Source organism: Kryptolebias marmoratus, linkage group LG13, assembly GCF_001649575.2.
Source record: "Kryptolebias marmoratus isolate JLee-2015 linkage group LG13, ASM164957v2, whole genome shotgun sequence".
In the NCBI taxonomy this organism is placed as follows: Eukaryota; Metazoa; Chordata; class Actinopteri; order Cyprinodontiformes; family Rivulidae; genus Kryptolebias; species Kryptolebias marmoratus.
Window position 1 is genome coordinate 3,141,095 of NC_051442.1, and position 14,868 is coordinate 3,155,962.

General features: G+C 39.8%; 1 protein-coding gene across 9 annotated transcripts in view; it reads right to left on the reverse strand.

Annotated features, from left to right (window-relative positions):
- Positions 1 to 143: 143 nt before the first annotated feature.
- LOC108248145 (zinc finger protein OZF-like) overlaps positions 144 to 14,868 on the reverse strand; it is a 25,934-nt gene continuing 11,209 nt past the window's right edge. For 2 of the 9 annotated variants that reach the window (XM_037978960.1, XM_037978956.1), the window contains one exon: positions 7,075 to 8,944. In XM_037978960.1, the coding sequence (XP_037834888.1) occupies positions 7,566 to 8,944 (1,379 nt within the window). In that variant the 3' untranslated portion in view covers positions 7,075 to 7,565. Of the gene's footprint in view, positions 2,011 to 2,486; positions 2,694 to 4,192; positions 4,678 to 7,074; positions 8,945 to 10,044; positions 10,543 to 11,741; positions 14,861 to 14,868 lie in introns of those variants that run through there. The other 7 variants (XM_017429171.3, XM_037978961.1, XM_037978957.1 and 4 more) reach the window with 7 other exon arrangements.

The window sequence follows — 14,868 nt, forward strand, 5'->3', positions numbered from 1 at the left end:
CCTTATCACCCATTATTCTTCTGTTTCAGTCACAGTTTTCAGTTTGCATTTCGCCCCACAGCTTTGAAAATCCCATAGAATAAAATAAATCAAACCTCTCAACTGAACATCTTTTGATAAACATGATCACAAAAATGGAACCCTCATCATGAAAGCTTTTTTAATTATAGCTTTTAGTTAACATGGAAAAAAACTGTAAAGGTTTTGTAGCAGAACACATTTAAAGGTTTGAATAATGGGAGTGAAACATTTTAAGGCTTATGCTGCTCTTTTAAAAAGAGCATACGTTTTGTAATCCCAGGAAAGAACAAATGTTGAAAATTACTAATCTTTTCAGGAGCAGATATGTACATAAACAAAAACAAAAAACAATCATTCAGAGGTGATCCCTGTATCCATCCCAGACCCATGAACTGTTATGTTCTGGTACAAATATATCTACCATTACACCTCTAACATATACACGTAAATTACTGTAAATAAAAACTACTGCAAGTCAGGACAACAACTTTCCACACCACACATATTATTATATAAACTCTAGAGTTCTTCAGTTTTGTTTCTGTAAATCCTATATGGACTGTATTTACATAGAGCCTTTCTAACCAACCAGGCAACTCAAAGCTTTTTACAACATAATCTGTGCCCTCATCCATTCATACAGCACTCTACTACACCTCTACAAAACTAACCTGAATCCATCGACCTATAGAATCTAATCAGTGCTTTAGATCACATTCATGCACAGATGGAGCACACATCAGAGGCAGTGAGGGGTTCAGTGCCTTGCCCAGGGACACTTCAACATGTGGCATACTGGTAGCATCGAACCTCCAGCTGTCTTGTTACAGGATTACTGCTCTAATCACTGAGCCACAGCCGCCTGTATTTAATCTTAGGTGTCTTTAGGAGCGATCCTATTATTCAGAGATAAACTGTTTTTCCCCCTCGTGTGGATTTTTATGTGTCTGTTTAAATCAGACTTTTCTCTAAACCTATGTCCACAAACATCACAAGCAAATGGTTTCTGTCCTGTGTGGATTCTTGTGTGACTGTTTAGATGAGACTTTAGTCCAAACATTTGTCCACAAAAATCACAAGCAAATGGTTTCTGTCCTGTGTGGATTCTCATATGTCTGTTTAATGTTGATTTTTGTCCAAACTTGTGTCCACAAACATCACAAGAAAATGGCTTCTGTCCTGTGTGGATTCTCATATGTCTGTTTAAGTTTGACTTTTGTCCACACCTGTGTCCACAAATATCACAAGCAAATGGTTTCTGTCCTGTGTGGATTCTCATGTGTGCTATTAAATATGGCTTACGTGCAAACGTATGGCCACAAACATCACAAGGAAACAGTTTTTGTCCTGAGTGGATTCGAAGGTGTGTTTGTAAGGTAGACCTTTGTCCAAACTCGTGTCCACAAACATCACAAACAAATGGTTTCTGTCCTGAGTGGATTCTCATGTGTGTAGTTCGATATTTTCTGTTAAATGTTTTTCCACAGACACCACAACTAAATGATTTCTGTTCTGACTGGATTTTCTTGCTTGCGATTGAGTCTGATAAGTTTTTTAGCAGAGGGTCAGGATCATTCATATCATCATCCTCACTGACTTCAGTCTCTGAAGAGCTGAAATCATCTTCATAAGTATTTTTGTCTATGTTCCAGGTAGTTTCTGCTACTTCACAGTCCTCTTCATCAACTGCTGCTTTCATCTGGTCAGCTGAGCTGCTGGTTGGAGGATCTCCATCTTCCACCTGGTGCTGATGAAGCTGTGAGAACACAGGTTTCTCCTCATCATACTCACTCTTCAAAGGAACTTCAGTGAAGTTGTCATCAGCCTCCACCTTCACATTGAGCTGCTCTACATCCAGGCTGGTCCACAGCTCCTCCTCTTCGTCCTTTATGATGAGGGTCTCTATGTCCTGCTGGTCCACACCAGGCCTCCATTCTTCAGGAGCTTCTTCTTTAATCAGCACCGTCTGCTGAACATCTGCAGGGAACACTGAAACACACGAACACGAAGGACAGTTATAACTTTGTATTCACACGTGCATCACTTGTGTTATTCCTGAGTTCACTGATCAACTCAAAACTACATCTCATCCTTATCCCTGCACCCATCCCAGATCTATGAACTGTGATGGTCCGGTACAAATACAAGTTCCACTACACCTCCAACATTAACACATATAATACTATATTTGTAAACTTCTGCATATAGGTTAAACAATTTTTAAACCACACAAAGTCTTTAAAAATAAATCCTGCAGCTGTTCAGCCTGAAAAGTCCTTTAACTGAGAATCAGGATCATTCACATCCTCATCATCATCCTCACTGACTTCAGTCTCTGCTCCTCCACAATCCTCTCCACCAGCTGCTGCTTTCATCTGGTCAGCTGATCTGCTGGTTGAAAGATCTCCATCTTTCACCTGGTGCTGATGAAGCTGAGAGAAAAATATTCTCCTCATCATACTCACTCCCTAAAGGAACTGTAGTGAAGGAGAACTTGGTGTCATCAGCCTCCACCTTCACATTGAGCTGCTCTACATCCAGACTGGTCCGCAGCTCCTCCTCTTCCTCCTTTATGATGAGGGTCTCTGGGTCCTGCACGTCCACACCAGGCCTCCATTCTTCAGGAGCTTCTTCTTTAATCAGCACCGTCTGCTGAACATCTGCAGGGAACACTGAAACACACGAACATGAAGGACAGTTATAACTTCATATTCACACATGCATCACTTGTGTTATTCCTGAGTTCACTGATCGACTCAAAACTACATCTAATGCTGGATGTCAGAAAAACTGCTGAGACTGAATCCAAATAAGACAGAAGACCTCATGATTGACTCTCAGACGATGGTAAAATATATATAAAGCTTTCAGTCGATTCTTTGAAGGAACAAATTAAATGTTTTGCAACGAATCCTCTAAACTTGTTGTAGCTGTTTACGAGCTTAGAGAAAATGGAAAAATATGGACATAACAGGAGGCCTTTGAGGCTTTTTATTTTTTTCGCCTCATCTTGCAAACGTGGAATGATTACACAACATACGACTGTAAAGATTTTTAAGAATAACAATTTGAAGCTCAAGACTGAATTTATTCTGGACTTTCTCTAATTCACACAGGGTCAAACATGCATGTGTGCAGTGATGGGCCGTTTGAAGCTCAATCTCCGGTGCATGTATCAAAAAACAACAACACAGTGTTTCAGAAGCACTGTGTCTGAGTTTGATTCATTTGGCCGAGTGACGTGATCGAAGACGTCAGAAGCGTCAAAAGCTTTAAAACACATGACTGCTGTGGTCCCTTATTCAAAGATATGTCAGTAAGTAAATTATTGGAGAGATTTGTGGTGTTTTGGTGGCAATATTTACAAAAATACTATACAAAGAAATATATACCTTCAGAAAAACAGTATGAACACAAGTAACAATATTATCTCACGATAAACAGACTGCCTAAAACATATTGCCATGAATGCAGAAAACTTGCTGCGTAATCATGTCTAACTTCCATGTGATGTAAAACAGACATGAGTTTTTTGATCTGCTATGTTTAAAAATGTCAAAAAAATCCTAAGCAAAGGGGCAACATGCCATGCACATGTTTAAACAAGTTTAGTCATCAAATAACAATAATTTTATCTGTTCACACACAAAAATCTATGTTTAAAACTGCACAAAAACAGCCCCATATCAGAAAGAAATGTCACATGATATTAAACAACTGTCAGTTGTATTGAAAAGGCAACCACAATGATCAGTTTATTTCAGGTTGGAGATTTAAGATGATCTTTACACTTTTGGCCACCAAATCTCACCAAAGAGGATTTTGCTGAAAAAGAATAAATCAATTAACACTTTCACTACATGTGATGGTCAAACGAAATACATTGATGGCCTTCTTTATACATCTGGTGATTCAATATGAGTAATTTCTAATGCTGTTTGTAAAACCAATCTATACATATTAATATAGATATATATGTTTACACTCAGCAGAAGGTTACAAGGTTTGTACACATCGACAAAATGGTCTTCATTAAATGGTGGAGGTGAAAAGTGGTGAAGCTACGACAGCACATGATCCACACGTTCCTCTGGAGATGCTAAGTCACTTAGCTACAAAAACCTGCAGCTAACATCATCACACTTAATAGGAGGAATCTAAATATACAAACCTAATCTGTGCAGACAAACTCTGGGGTTCAAATCCGCATTCGGGATTTCGTTTTGTTGCATTTTGTCTTTTAAACGACACCGTTCCTCTTCATAACCTGGGCCTGTTTCTTCCAGAAACCCAGACATTTCTTCCACTGCTGCTGCCGCTTCCAGTCGTTGTTCAGCCCGCTGTCTCCAAATCTCTGTTAGCTTTCGATTATCTAAAGTTTCCTTTAACGGTTACTGAGCCGTTACAGCTGAGCACGACTCAGGATGGGGAAACTGATGCAAATGTGACAGAAATTGGACACATCGCTTACAATTAAGGCAGAACAGTTTCAACTTTGTAGCTTCGGTTGCGAGTGAATGTTGTTTTTCCGGTTTCACTCTTCTTCTGTTGTCGTTTCGGTGGTAATATTTGCTCAGCAGTGACACCAACCGTTTAAGAGAAGAACTGCAGCGAGTGCAGCTCGTCTGAAGGACAGAAAAGTCGACAGAGGCTCTGTCTGCGGACATCATAGACACTAGAACAGATATTATCAGGTCTGTGGCCAAGACATTGAAGGTGTTGAACAAAGACGTAACAACAGATACACGCCATATTGACTGGCTGAGCCTGTTGGCAGAGATACGTCAGCAGGTCCGCCATATTGGAAAGAGAAACATCAGCCAGTAAAACCATTCAAGGGAAGGAAGGAGCTGTGGTTTAAGCACGATTATTAACAGATGTTTGAGGTTTAATGTTCACGAACATCATCATAATATATAATAACACAATATACGTCATATTTAAAAATACTAATTAAAATTTAATGTATAGCAATATATCTTTTAACATTTTTAAATATTGTATCTTTAATGGGTATCACCAAATGTCACAAACAAAACAAAACAAACTTATCTTGTATTATATATGTAAGCCATCAGTCATCTGAATTGAGTTGCAAAAGCTCATCAATTCACTGACATCTGAAAAAACAGTAACAACAGGAACATTGTCTCGTGTAAAACACAAACAAACCCCCAGATATTACAACAATATAATCTTGACTGCTATTCTAAATGATTCAGGGTTTCTGTATCTATATGCACTCATCGTGTTTGGTATATTCTTGTTTTGGGAACTGACAAGACCAATCTGGTGGTCTTGAATTTGAACCCTACCTAACCGCAGCGTTTTGCCAAGTTTTTAGTCTGGTGTGACATAAATAATCACTTTACACTCACTGGCTACTTTATTAGGTCCACCTTACTCGTAACCTGTTGGACCCCCTCTGCCTTCAGACCTGCAGTTATTATTCATGTCATCGATTCAACAAGATGGTGGAAACATTCCTCAGAGATTCTGGTCCATATTGACATGTTAGCATCACACAGTTGCTGCAGATTTGTCAGCTGCACGTCCACGACGTGAATCTCCTGTTCCACCACATCCCAAAGGTGATGGATTGGATTGAGATCTGGAGGCTGTTGGAGTTCAGTGAATCCAGACCCTTCAGACCAACTTCTGGAACAGCATCCTTTGGACAGATGTTTACTCATAATGCACAGCACCATGTTAGGAGAAAACCAAACACAGCATATCACCACTACCAGCTGTGAAGCATGGTGGTGGAGAAATGATGGTTTGGGCTGCAGGGCAACAATCCTGAACACAGCAGCTAACCTACAAGAGAATGGCTGAAAAAGTGGGACCATCTTCACAAGGAGGTTTTATAATTTTATTTAAAAAAGAAAAAATCTTGTTTCCATTTGTAGCAGAACTCACATATACATGTTTGAATAATAGACAAGAGTAAAAAAATTTAGGCCTTACATCTTTAAAAAACATACTTTTTGTAATTCTAGGAAAGTAAATATTCTAAATTACTAATTCAGTTTGGAGTTGATCTGTCATAAAAACAAAAGTTAAACACTCACACTTAGTGTCTCAGCTACCTGAGTGCTAGTGTGGAAAAAAAGGACACTTCATATCAGAGTTATAAGATAAATACACAAATGGCCTGCCACAGTAGGCTTCAAGACAAAAAATATACGACCTACTGAGCTCACCATCCAGCCACCTCTCACCTCTTCTTACTAACTGTGAAAACCAGGATCACAAAGCTTTTCTACACAGCTGAATTAAGATAAACAAAAATAAACGGTGAACCTGCTTCTAGAGGACAGAGGTGAGCGCCTGTGACCAACACATTCTTCATCTGCATCCCTGTATCCATCCCAGACTCAAGAACTGTTATGTTCTGGTACAAATATATCTACCGTTACACCTCTAACATATACACGTAAATGACTGTGAATAAAAACTACTGCAAGTATGGACAACAACTTTCCACACCACACATGCTATTATATAAACCCTAGAGTTCTTCAGTTTTGTTTCTGTAAATGCTAAATGAACTGTATTTAAATAGAGCCTTTCTAACCAACCAGGCAACTTAAAGCTTTTTACAACATAATCTGTGCCCTCATCCACTCGCACATTCATACAGCACTCTACTACAGACGTCCCCAACCCCTGGGCCATGGACCGGTACCTGTCCGTGGAACATTTGGTACCGGGCCGCAGAGAAAGAATAATTAATTTACAGTATTTCCTGAATAACATTTATTTTGAAAACTGACTGGATTCTCTCCACTACATCTGTATATGACTCACTCTTGATGCGTGTCAAATCGCTTATCTAGGTTACGCGATACGTTACTGCTAAAAACAAACCCACAAGCAGCAAAATGAATAAAAAAACAAACGTCTCTGGAAGCCCTAGATGGGACCGTCTCATTACTGAGAAACAGGCAAAGGGCTCCCACTGATTCAGCGTTATGTTGAGTAGTATTCTTTGTGCACTTTATATTTGTACTTCACATCTTATTTTAAAGGGCATGTTTAAACATTGCCATATTGACCAGAGAACATTAGACGGGGAGGAGAGGGTGTTATTCATGTTGATAACGAAATACCAGGACGCAGCTAACAAAGCTGCGAGTACACATTGGTTTTACGTTTATTATCTTTTAAAAAATACCCCTATTTTCATGCCGGACGTATCCTTTTATTTTGTTGCATTTATACGCCACTTCTTTAAAGGCCGGTCCGTGAAAATACTGTCTGATAATGAACCGGTCCATGGAACTAAAAAGGTTGAGAACCGCTGCTCTACTACACCTCTACAAAGCTAACCTGAGTCCATCGACCTATAGAGTCTAATCAGTGCTTTAGATCACATTCATACACAGATGGAGCACACATCAGAGGCAGTAAGGGGTTCAGTGTCTTGCCCAGGGACACTTCAACATGTGGCATACTGGTAGCATCGAACCTCCAGCTGTCTTGTTACAGGATTACTGCTCTAACCACTGAGCCACAGCTGCCTGTATTAAATCTTAGGTGTCCTAAGGAGCAGACTTAATATTCACAGATAAACTGTTGATCCCTCTTGTGTGGATTCTCATGTGTCTGTTTAAACTTGACTTTTGTCCAAACCTTTGACCACAAACATCACAAGCAAATGGTTTCTGTCCTGTGTGGATTCTCATGTGTTTGTTTACAGAAGACTTTTCTCTAAATCCTCGTCCACAAACACCACAATCAAATGGTTTCTGTCCCGTGTGGATTCTCATGTGTCTGTTAACAGTTGACTTTTCTCTAAATCCTCGTCCACAAACACCACAAGGAAATGGTTTCTGTCCTGTGTGGATTCTTGTGTGACTGATTAGATGAGACTTTAGTCCAAATCTTTGTCCACAAACATCACATGAAAATGGTTTGTGTCCTGTGTGGACTCCCATATGTCTGTTTAATGCTGATTTTTGTCCAAACTCGTGTCCACAAACATCACAAGAAAATGGATTCTGTCCTGTGTGGATTCTCATGTGTATGTTTAAACTAGACTTTTGTCTGAACCTGTGTCCACAAACATCACAAATAAATGGTTTCTGTCCTGTGTGGATTTTCATGTGTGTCTTTAAATTTGACTTTTGTCCAAACTTGTGTCCACAAACATCACAAGCAAATGGTTTCTGTCCTGTGTGGATTCTCATGTGTTTATTTAAATCTGAGTTGTCTCTAAATCCTCGCCTACAAACGTCACACGCAAATGGTTTCTCTCCTGTGTGCATTCTCATGTGTATGTTTAAATACGACTTACGTCCAAATCCTCGTCCACAAACATCACAAGCAAACGGTTTCTGTCCTGTATGGATTCTCATGTGTGTAGTTCGATATTTTCTGTTAAATGTTTTTCCACAGACACCACAACTATATAATTTCTGTTTTGACTGGATTTTCTTGCTTGAGATTGAGTCTGATAAGTCTTTCAGCTGAGGGTCAGGATCATTCACATCCTCATCATCTTCATCATCCTCACTGACTTCAGTCTCTGAAGAGCTGAAATCATCTTCATAAGTATTTTTGTCTATGTTCCAGGTAGTTTCTGCTACTTCACAGTCCTCTTCATCAACTGCTGCTTTCATCTGGTCAGCTGATCTGCTGGTTGAAAGATCTCCATCTTTCACCTGGTGCTGATGAAGCTGTGAGAACACAGGTTTCTCTTCATCATCCTCATTCTTCAAAGGAACTGTAGTAAAGGAGAACCTGGTGTCATCAGCCTCCACCTTCACATTGAGCTGCTCCACATCCAGACTGGTCCACAGCTCCTCCTCTTCCTCCTTTATGATGAGGGTCTCTATGTCCTGCTGGTCCACACCAGGCCTCCATTCTTCAGGAGCTTCTTCTTTAATCAGCACCGTCTGCTGAACATCTGCAGGGAACACTGAAACACAGGAACACGAAGGACAGTTATAACTTTGTATTCACACGTGCATCACTTGTGTTATTCCTGAGTTCACTGATCGACTCAAAACTACATCTCATCCTTATCCCTGCACCCATCCCAGATCTATGAACTGTGATGGTCCGGTACAAATACAAGTTCCACTACACCTCCAACATTAACACATATAATACTATAATTGTAAAGTTCTGCAATTATATTAAAAAATTTATTATGTGATATTGTAAGATATTTGTGTCAAATATTTACACAATGACAGTTTTACACAAAAGGCACTTTTGAAATACTTTTTAAAACAAAAATACAATTAAAATAAATACTTATTGATTGCACCTAATTTGAATTCCAATTTAAGTCACATTTACAAATAAATTAAATTAACATAAATGAACTTTCCTGTCAACTTTAATCTTTTTTTTTACTAAATCACGGCCGGCCAGTGGTTGGCCAGCAAACAGCCACCTACCACCAGGCTTAGCCTCTTTTTTGGGGGAAACCCTGTAATGTAGTGCTAAACCAGAGGCATTTTGGGTAATGAAGTGCTGAACCAGAGGCAGTATGGGTTATGTACTGTTAAACTAGGGCACTAACTTTGAACAAATATATTAATAAATTAATTTAGATATGTAAAATATCAGGTTTCTACAATTCAAAGTGCTCAAAATTGCAATTGTTTGAAAAACTAAGAATGTTATTTTATATATTGTGTAGCTATAGGATTGTCCTGTAGTAATGAGTAAATATTATAGGCAGTCAGGTTAACTTCTGTGTTGTGTTTGATGTGTTAACATTTTGATACTAAATTATATGTAACTTAAAAGAGTCCACTGACGACTTTTCAGCAGACAATGTACATCAGAATTACAGTGTTTAACATTCTAAATCACATAAAATGCAGGAGCTAAAAACGATACCCGCATTTAAAAATCCTGGCTACGGGAATGAAGGTGGGGGTGAAAAGTGGTGAAGCTACGACAGCACATGATCCACACGTTCCTCTGGAGATGCTAAGTCACTTAGCTACAAAAACCTGCAGCTAACATCATCACACTTAATAGGAGGAATCTAAATATACAAACCTAATCTGTGCAGACAAACTCTGGGGTTCAAAACAGCGTCCAGGATTTCGTTTTGTTGCATTTTGTCTTTTAAACGACACCGTTCCTCTTCATAACCTGGGCCTGTTTCTTCCAGAAACCCAGACATTTCTTCCACTGCTGCTGCCGCTTCCAGTCGTTGTTCAGCCCGCTGTCTCCAAATCTCTGTTAGCTTTCGATTATCTAAAGTTTCCTTTAACGGTTACTGAGCCGTTACAGCTGAGCACGACTCAGGATGGGGAAACTGATGCAAATGTGACAGAAATTGGACACATCGCTTACAATTAAGGCAGAACAGTTTCAACTTTGTAGCTTCGGTTGCGAGTGAATGTTGTTTTTCCGGTTTCACTCTTCTTCTGTTGTCGTTTCGGTGGTAATATTTGCTCAGCAGTGACACCAACCGTTTAAGAGAAGAACTGCAGCGAGTGCAGCTCGTCTGAAGGACAGAAAAGTCGACAGAGGCTCTGTCTGCGGACATCATAGACACTAGAACAGATATTATCAGGTCTGTGGCCAAGACATTGAAGGTGTTGAACAAAGACGTAACAACAGATACACGCCATATTGACTGGCTGAGCCTGTTGGCAGAGATACGTCAGCAGGTCCGCCATATTGGAAAGAGAAACATCAGCCAGTAAAACCATTCAAGGGAAGGAAGGAGCTGTGGTTTAAGCACGATTATTAACAGATGTTTGAGGTTTAATGTTCACGAACATCATCATAATATATAATAACACAATATACGTCATATTTAAAAATACTAATTAAAATTTAATGTATAGCAATATATCTTTTAACATTTTTAAATATTGTATCTTTAATGGGTATCACCAAATGTCACAAACAAAACAAAACAAACTTATCTTGTATTATATATGTAAGCCATCAGTCATCTGAATTGAGTTGCAAAAGCTCATCAATTCACTGACATCTGAAAAAACAGTAACAACAGGAACATTGTCTCGTGTAAAACACAAACAAACCCCCAGATATTACAACAATATAATCTTGACTGCTATTCTAAATGATTCAGGGTTTCTGTATCTATATGCACTCATCGTGTTTGGTATATTCTTGTTTTGGGAACTGACAAGACCAATCTGGTGGTCTTGAATTTGAACCCTACCTAACCGCAGCGTTTTGCCAAGTTTTTAGTCTGGTGTGACATAAATAATCACTTTACACTCACTGGCTACTTTATTAGGTCCACCTTACTCGTAACCTGTTGGACCCCCTCTGCCTTCAGACCTGCAGTTATTATTCATGTCATCGATTCAACAAGATGGTGGAAACATTCCTCAGAGATTCTGGTCCATATTGACATGTTAGCATCACACAGTTGCTGCAGATTTGTCAGCTGCACGTCCACGACGTGAATCTCCTGTTCCACCACATCCCAAAGGTGATGGATTGGATTGAGATCTGGAGGCTGTTGGAGTTCAGTGAATCCAGACCCTTCAGACCAACTTCTGGAACAGCATCCTTTGGACAGATGTTTACTCATAATGCACAGCACCATGTTAGGAGAAAACCAAACACAGCATATCACCACTACCAGCTGATACCAGCTGTGAAGCATGGTGGTGGAGAAATGATGGTTTGGGCTGCAGGGCAACAATCCTGAACACAGCAGCTAACCTACAAGAGAATGGCTGAAAAAGTGGGACCATCTTCACAAGGAGGTTTTATAATTTTATTTAAAAAGGAAAAAATTGAAAATGAAAAAAAAATCTTGTTTGCATTTGTAGCAGAACTCACATATAAATGTTTGAATAATAGACAAGAGTAAAAAATTAGGCCTTACATCTTTAAAAAAACATGCTTTTTGTAATTATAGGAAGGTAAATATTTTAAATTACAATTTTCATTAGATGTGTTAAAAAAACAAAAGTGAAACACTCACACTTAGTGTCTCAGCTACCTGAGTGCTAGTGTGGAAAAAAAGGACACTTCATATCAGAGTTATAAGATAAATACACAAATGGCCTGCCACAGTAGGCTTCAAGACAAAAAATATACGACCTACTGAGCTCACCATCCAGCCACCTCTCACCTCTTCTTACTAACTGTGAAAACCAGGATCACAAAGCTTTTCCACACAGCTGATTAAAAATAAACAAATAAATGGTGAACCTGCTTCTAGAGGACAGAGGTGAGCGCCTGTGACCAACACATTCTTCATCTACATCCCAGACCCATGAACTGTTATGGTTTGGTACAAATAAATGTACCATTACACCTTCAACATGTACACATATAAGTAATTAAAAACTACAGCAATTATGAACAACAATTTTCCACGTCACACATACTCCTAATTAACTGACCCTAGAGCTTTTCTGCAGGAGTATGGGGTTCCTGAGTTGCTTTTGAGGGCTATCTGGTCCCTGTGTAACCAAAGCAGGAGTTGTGTCTGCATTCTTGGCACAGTCAACCTCGTTCTTTGTGCGGGTTGGACTTCATCATGGATGTCCATGTCTCAGATCCTGTCTGTGGTGTTCGTGGACAGGATCTTGAGGTGCAGTTGCGGAGAGGGGGTGTCTGGTTTGGAAACCTCAGAGTCTCGTCTCTGCTTTTTGCAAAGGATGTGGTTCTGTTGGGGTCTTCAGGCCATGATCATCAGTGTGCACTGACACAGTTCACAACCGAGTGTGAAGGGGAGTCAGCTCCTCTAAGTCCGAAGCCATGGTTCTCAACCGGAAACAAGTGGAACAGTCCCTCCGGGTCGGGAGTGAGTCTCTGCCTGAGATGGAGGAGTTCAATTTCAATTTCAATTTAATTTTTAACAGGACAATGCATATTAATACCAGTACATCTATAACATGCCAGAGTTAGCGAGAGGCTAGTTTTTATCTGTAGTCCTGGGAGCCAGTTGTACAATGGCACCCTAAGAAAACATGGAATGTTAAAAAATAAAATAATCAGCAATTAAGAACGACATATACATAACTATTTTGGAGTCTTGTTCTTGAGTGATGGTAGGGGGGAGTGGGAGATGGATTGACGGACCGTAGCCTCGTCCATAGTAATGAGGACGTTGATTCAGTTGGTCGTGGTGAAGAAATAGTTGAGTCGAAAGGCAAAACTCTTGATTTACTGCTCCACCTACATTCCAACCATCACCTATGGTTATGAGGTTTGGATTGTGACCGAAAGAACAGGATCCCTCATCCAAGCAACTGAAATGAGCTTCCTTTGTAGAGCGGCCGGGCTCAGCCTCTGGGAACGCCTTGAGATTCCCCAAAAAGAGCTGAAGAGTGTTGCTGGGGAGAGGGAGTTCTCTCCTGGACCTGTTGCCTCAGCGACCCAACCACAGAAAGAAGGTAGAAGATGGATGGAAAGAGTTTTTTAGAATGAATTCTGCAAAGGCGTAATGGACTCTGTTTACATAGAGCCTTTCGAACCAACCAGGCAACTCAAAGCTTTTTACAACAAAATCTGTGCCCTTATCCACTCACACATTCATACACAGATGGAGCACACATCAGAAGCAGTGAGGGGTTCAGTGCCTTGCCCAGGGACACTTCAACATGTGGCATACTGGTAGCATCGAACCTCCAGCTGTCTTGTTACAGGATAACTGCTCTAATCACTGAGCCACAGCTGCCTGTATTAAATCTTAGGTGTCTTTAGGAGCAGTCTTAATATTTACAGATAAACTATTACTCCCTCTTGTGTGGATTTTCATGTGTCTGTTTAAATGTGACTTTTCTCTAAAGCTTTGACCACAGAGACCACAAGCAAATGGTTTCTGTCCTGTGTGGATTCTTGTGTGAGCATTTAAATGTGACTTTCGTCTAAATCGTTGTCCACAAAAATCACAGGCAAATGGTTTTTGTCCTGTGTGGATTTTCAAGTGAGTGTTTAAGGTTGACTTTTGTCTGAACCTTTGTCCACAAACATCACAAGAAAATGGTTTCTGTCCTGTGTGGATTCTCATGTGTCTGTTTAAAGTTGACTTTTGTGCAAACCTGTGTCCACAAACATCACAACTAAATGATTTCTGTCCTGTGTGAATTCCCATGTGTTTGTTTAAATGTGACTTTTCTCCAAAGCTTTGTCCACAAACATCACAGGCAAATGGTTTCTGCCCTGTGTGGATTCTCATGTGTCTGTTTAAATGTGACTTTTGTCCAAATGTATGCTCACAAACATCACAAGAAAATGGTTTCTGTCCTGTGTGAAATCTCATGTGTCTGTTTAAATGCGACTTATCACCAAATTTTTGTCCACAAGCATCACAAACAAATGGTTTCTGTCCTGTGTGGATCCTCATGTGTGTGTTTAAATGTAGCTTACGTCCAAATTTTTGTCCACAAACATCACAAACAAATAATTTTTGTCCTGTGTGGATTTTCATGTGTGTGTTTAAATGTGACTTATGTCTAAATTTTTGTCCACAGAAACCACAAGTAAATGGTTTCTGTCCTGTGTGGATTCTCATGTGTGTAGTTAAATCATAATTTCTTTTAAACGTTTTTTCACAGACACCACAACTAAATGATTTCTGTTCTGACTGGATTTTCTTGCTTGAGATTGAGTCTGATAGGTCTTTCAGCTGAGGGTCAGGATCATTCACATCCTCGTCATCTTCATCATCCTCACTGACTTCAGTCTCTGAAGAGCTGAAATCATCTTCATAAGTATTTTTGTCTATGTTCCAGGTAGTTTCTGCTACTTCACAGTCCTCTTCATCAACTGCTGCTTTTATCTGGTCAGCTGAGCTGCTGGTTGGAGGATCTCCATCTTCCACCTGGTGCTGATGAAGCTGTGAGAACACAGGTTTCTCCTCATCATCCTCACTCT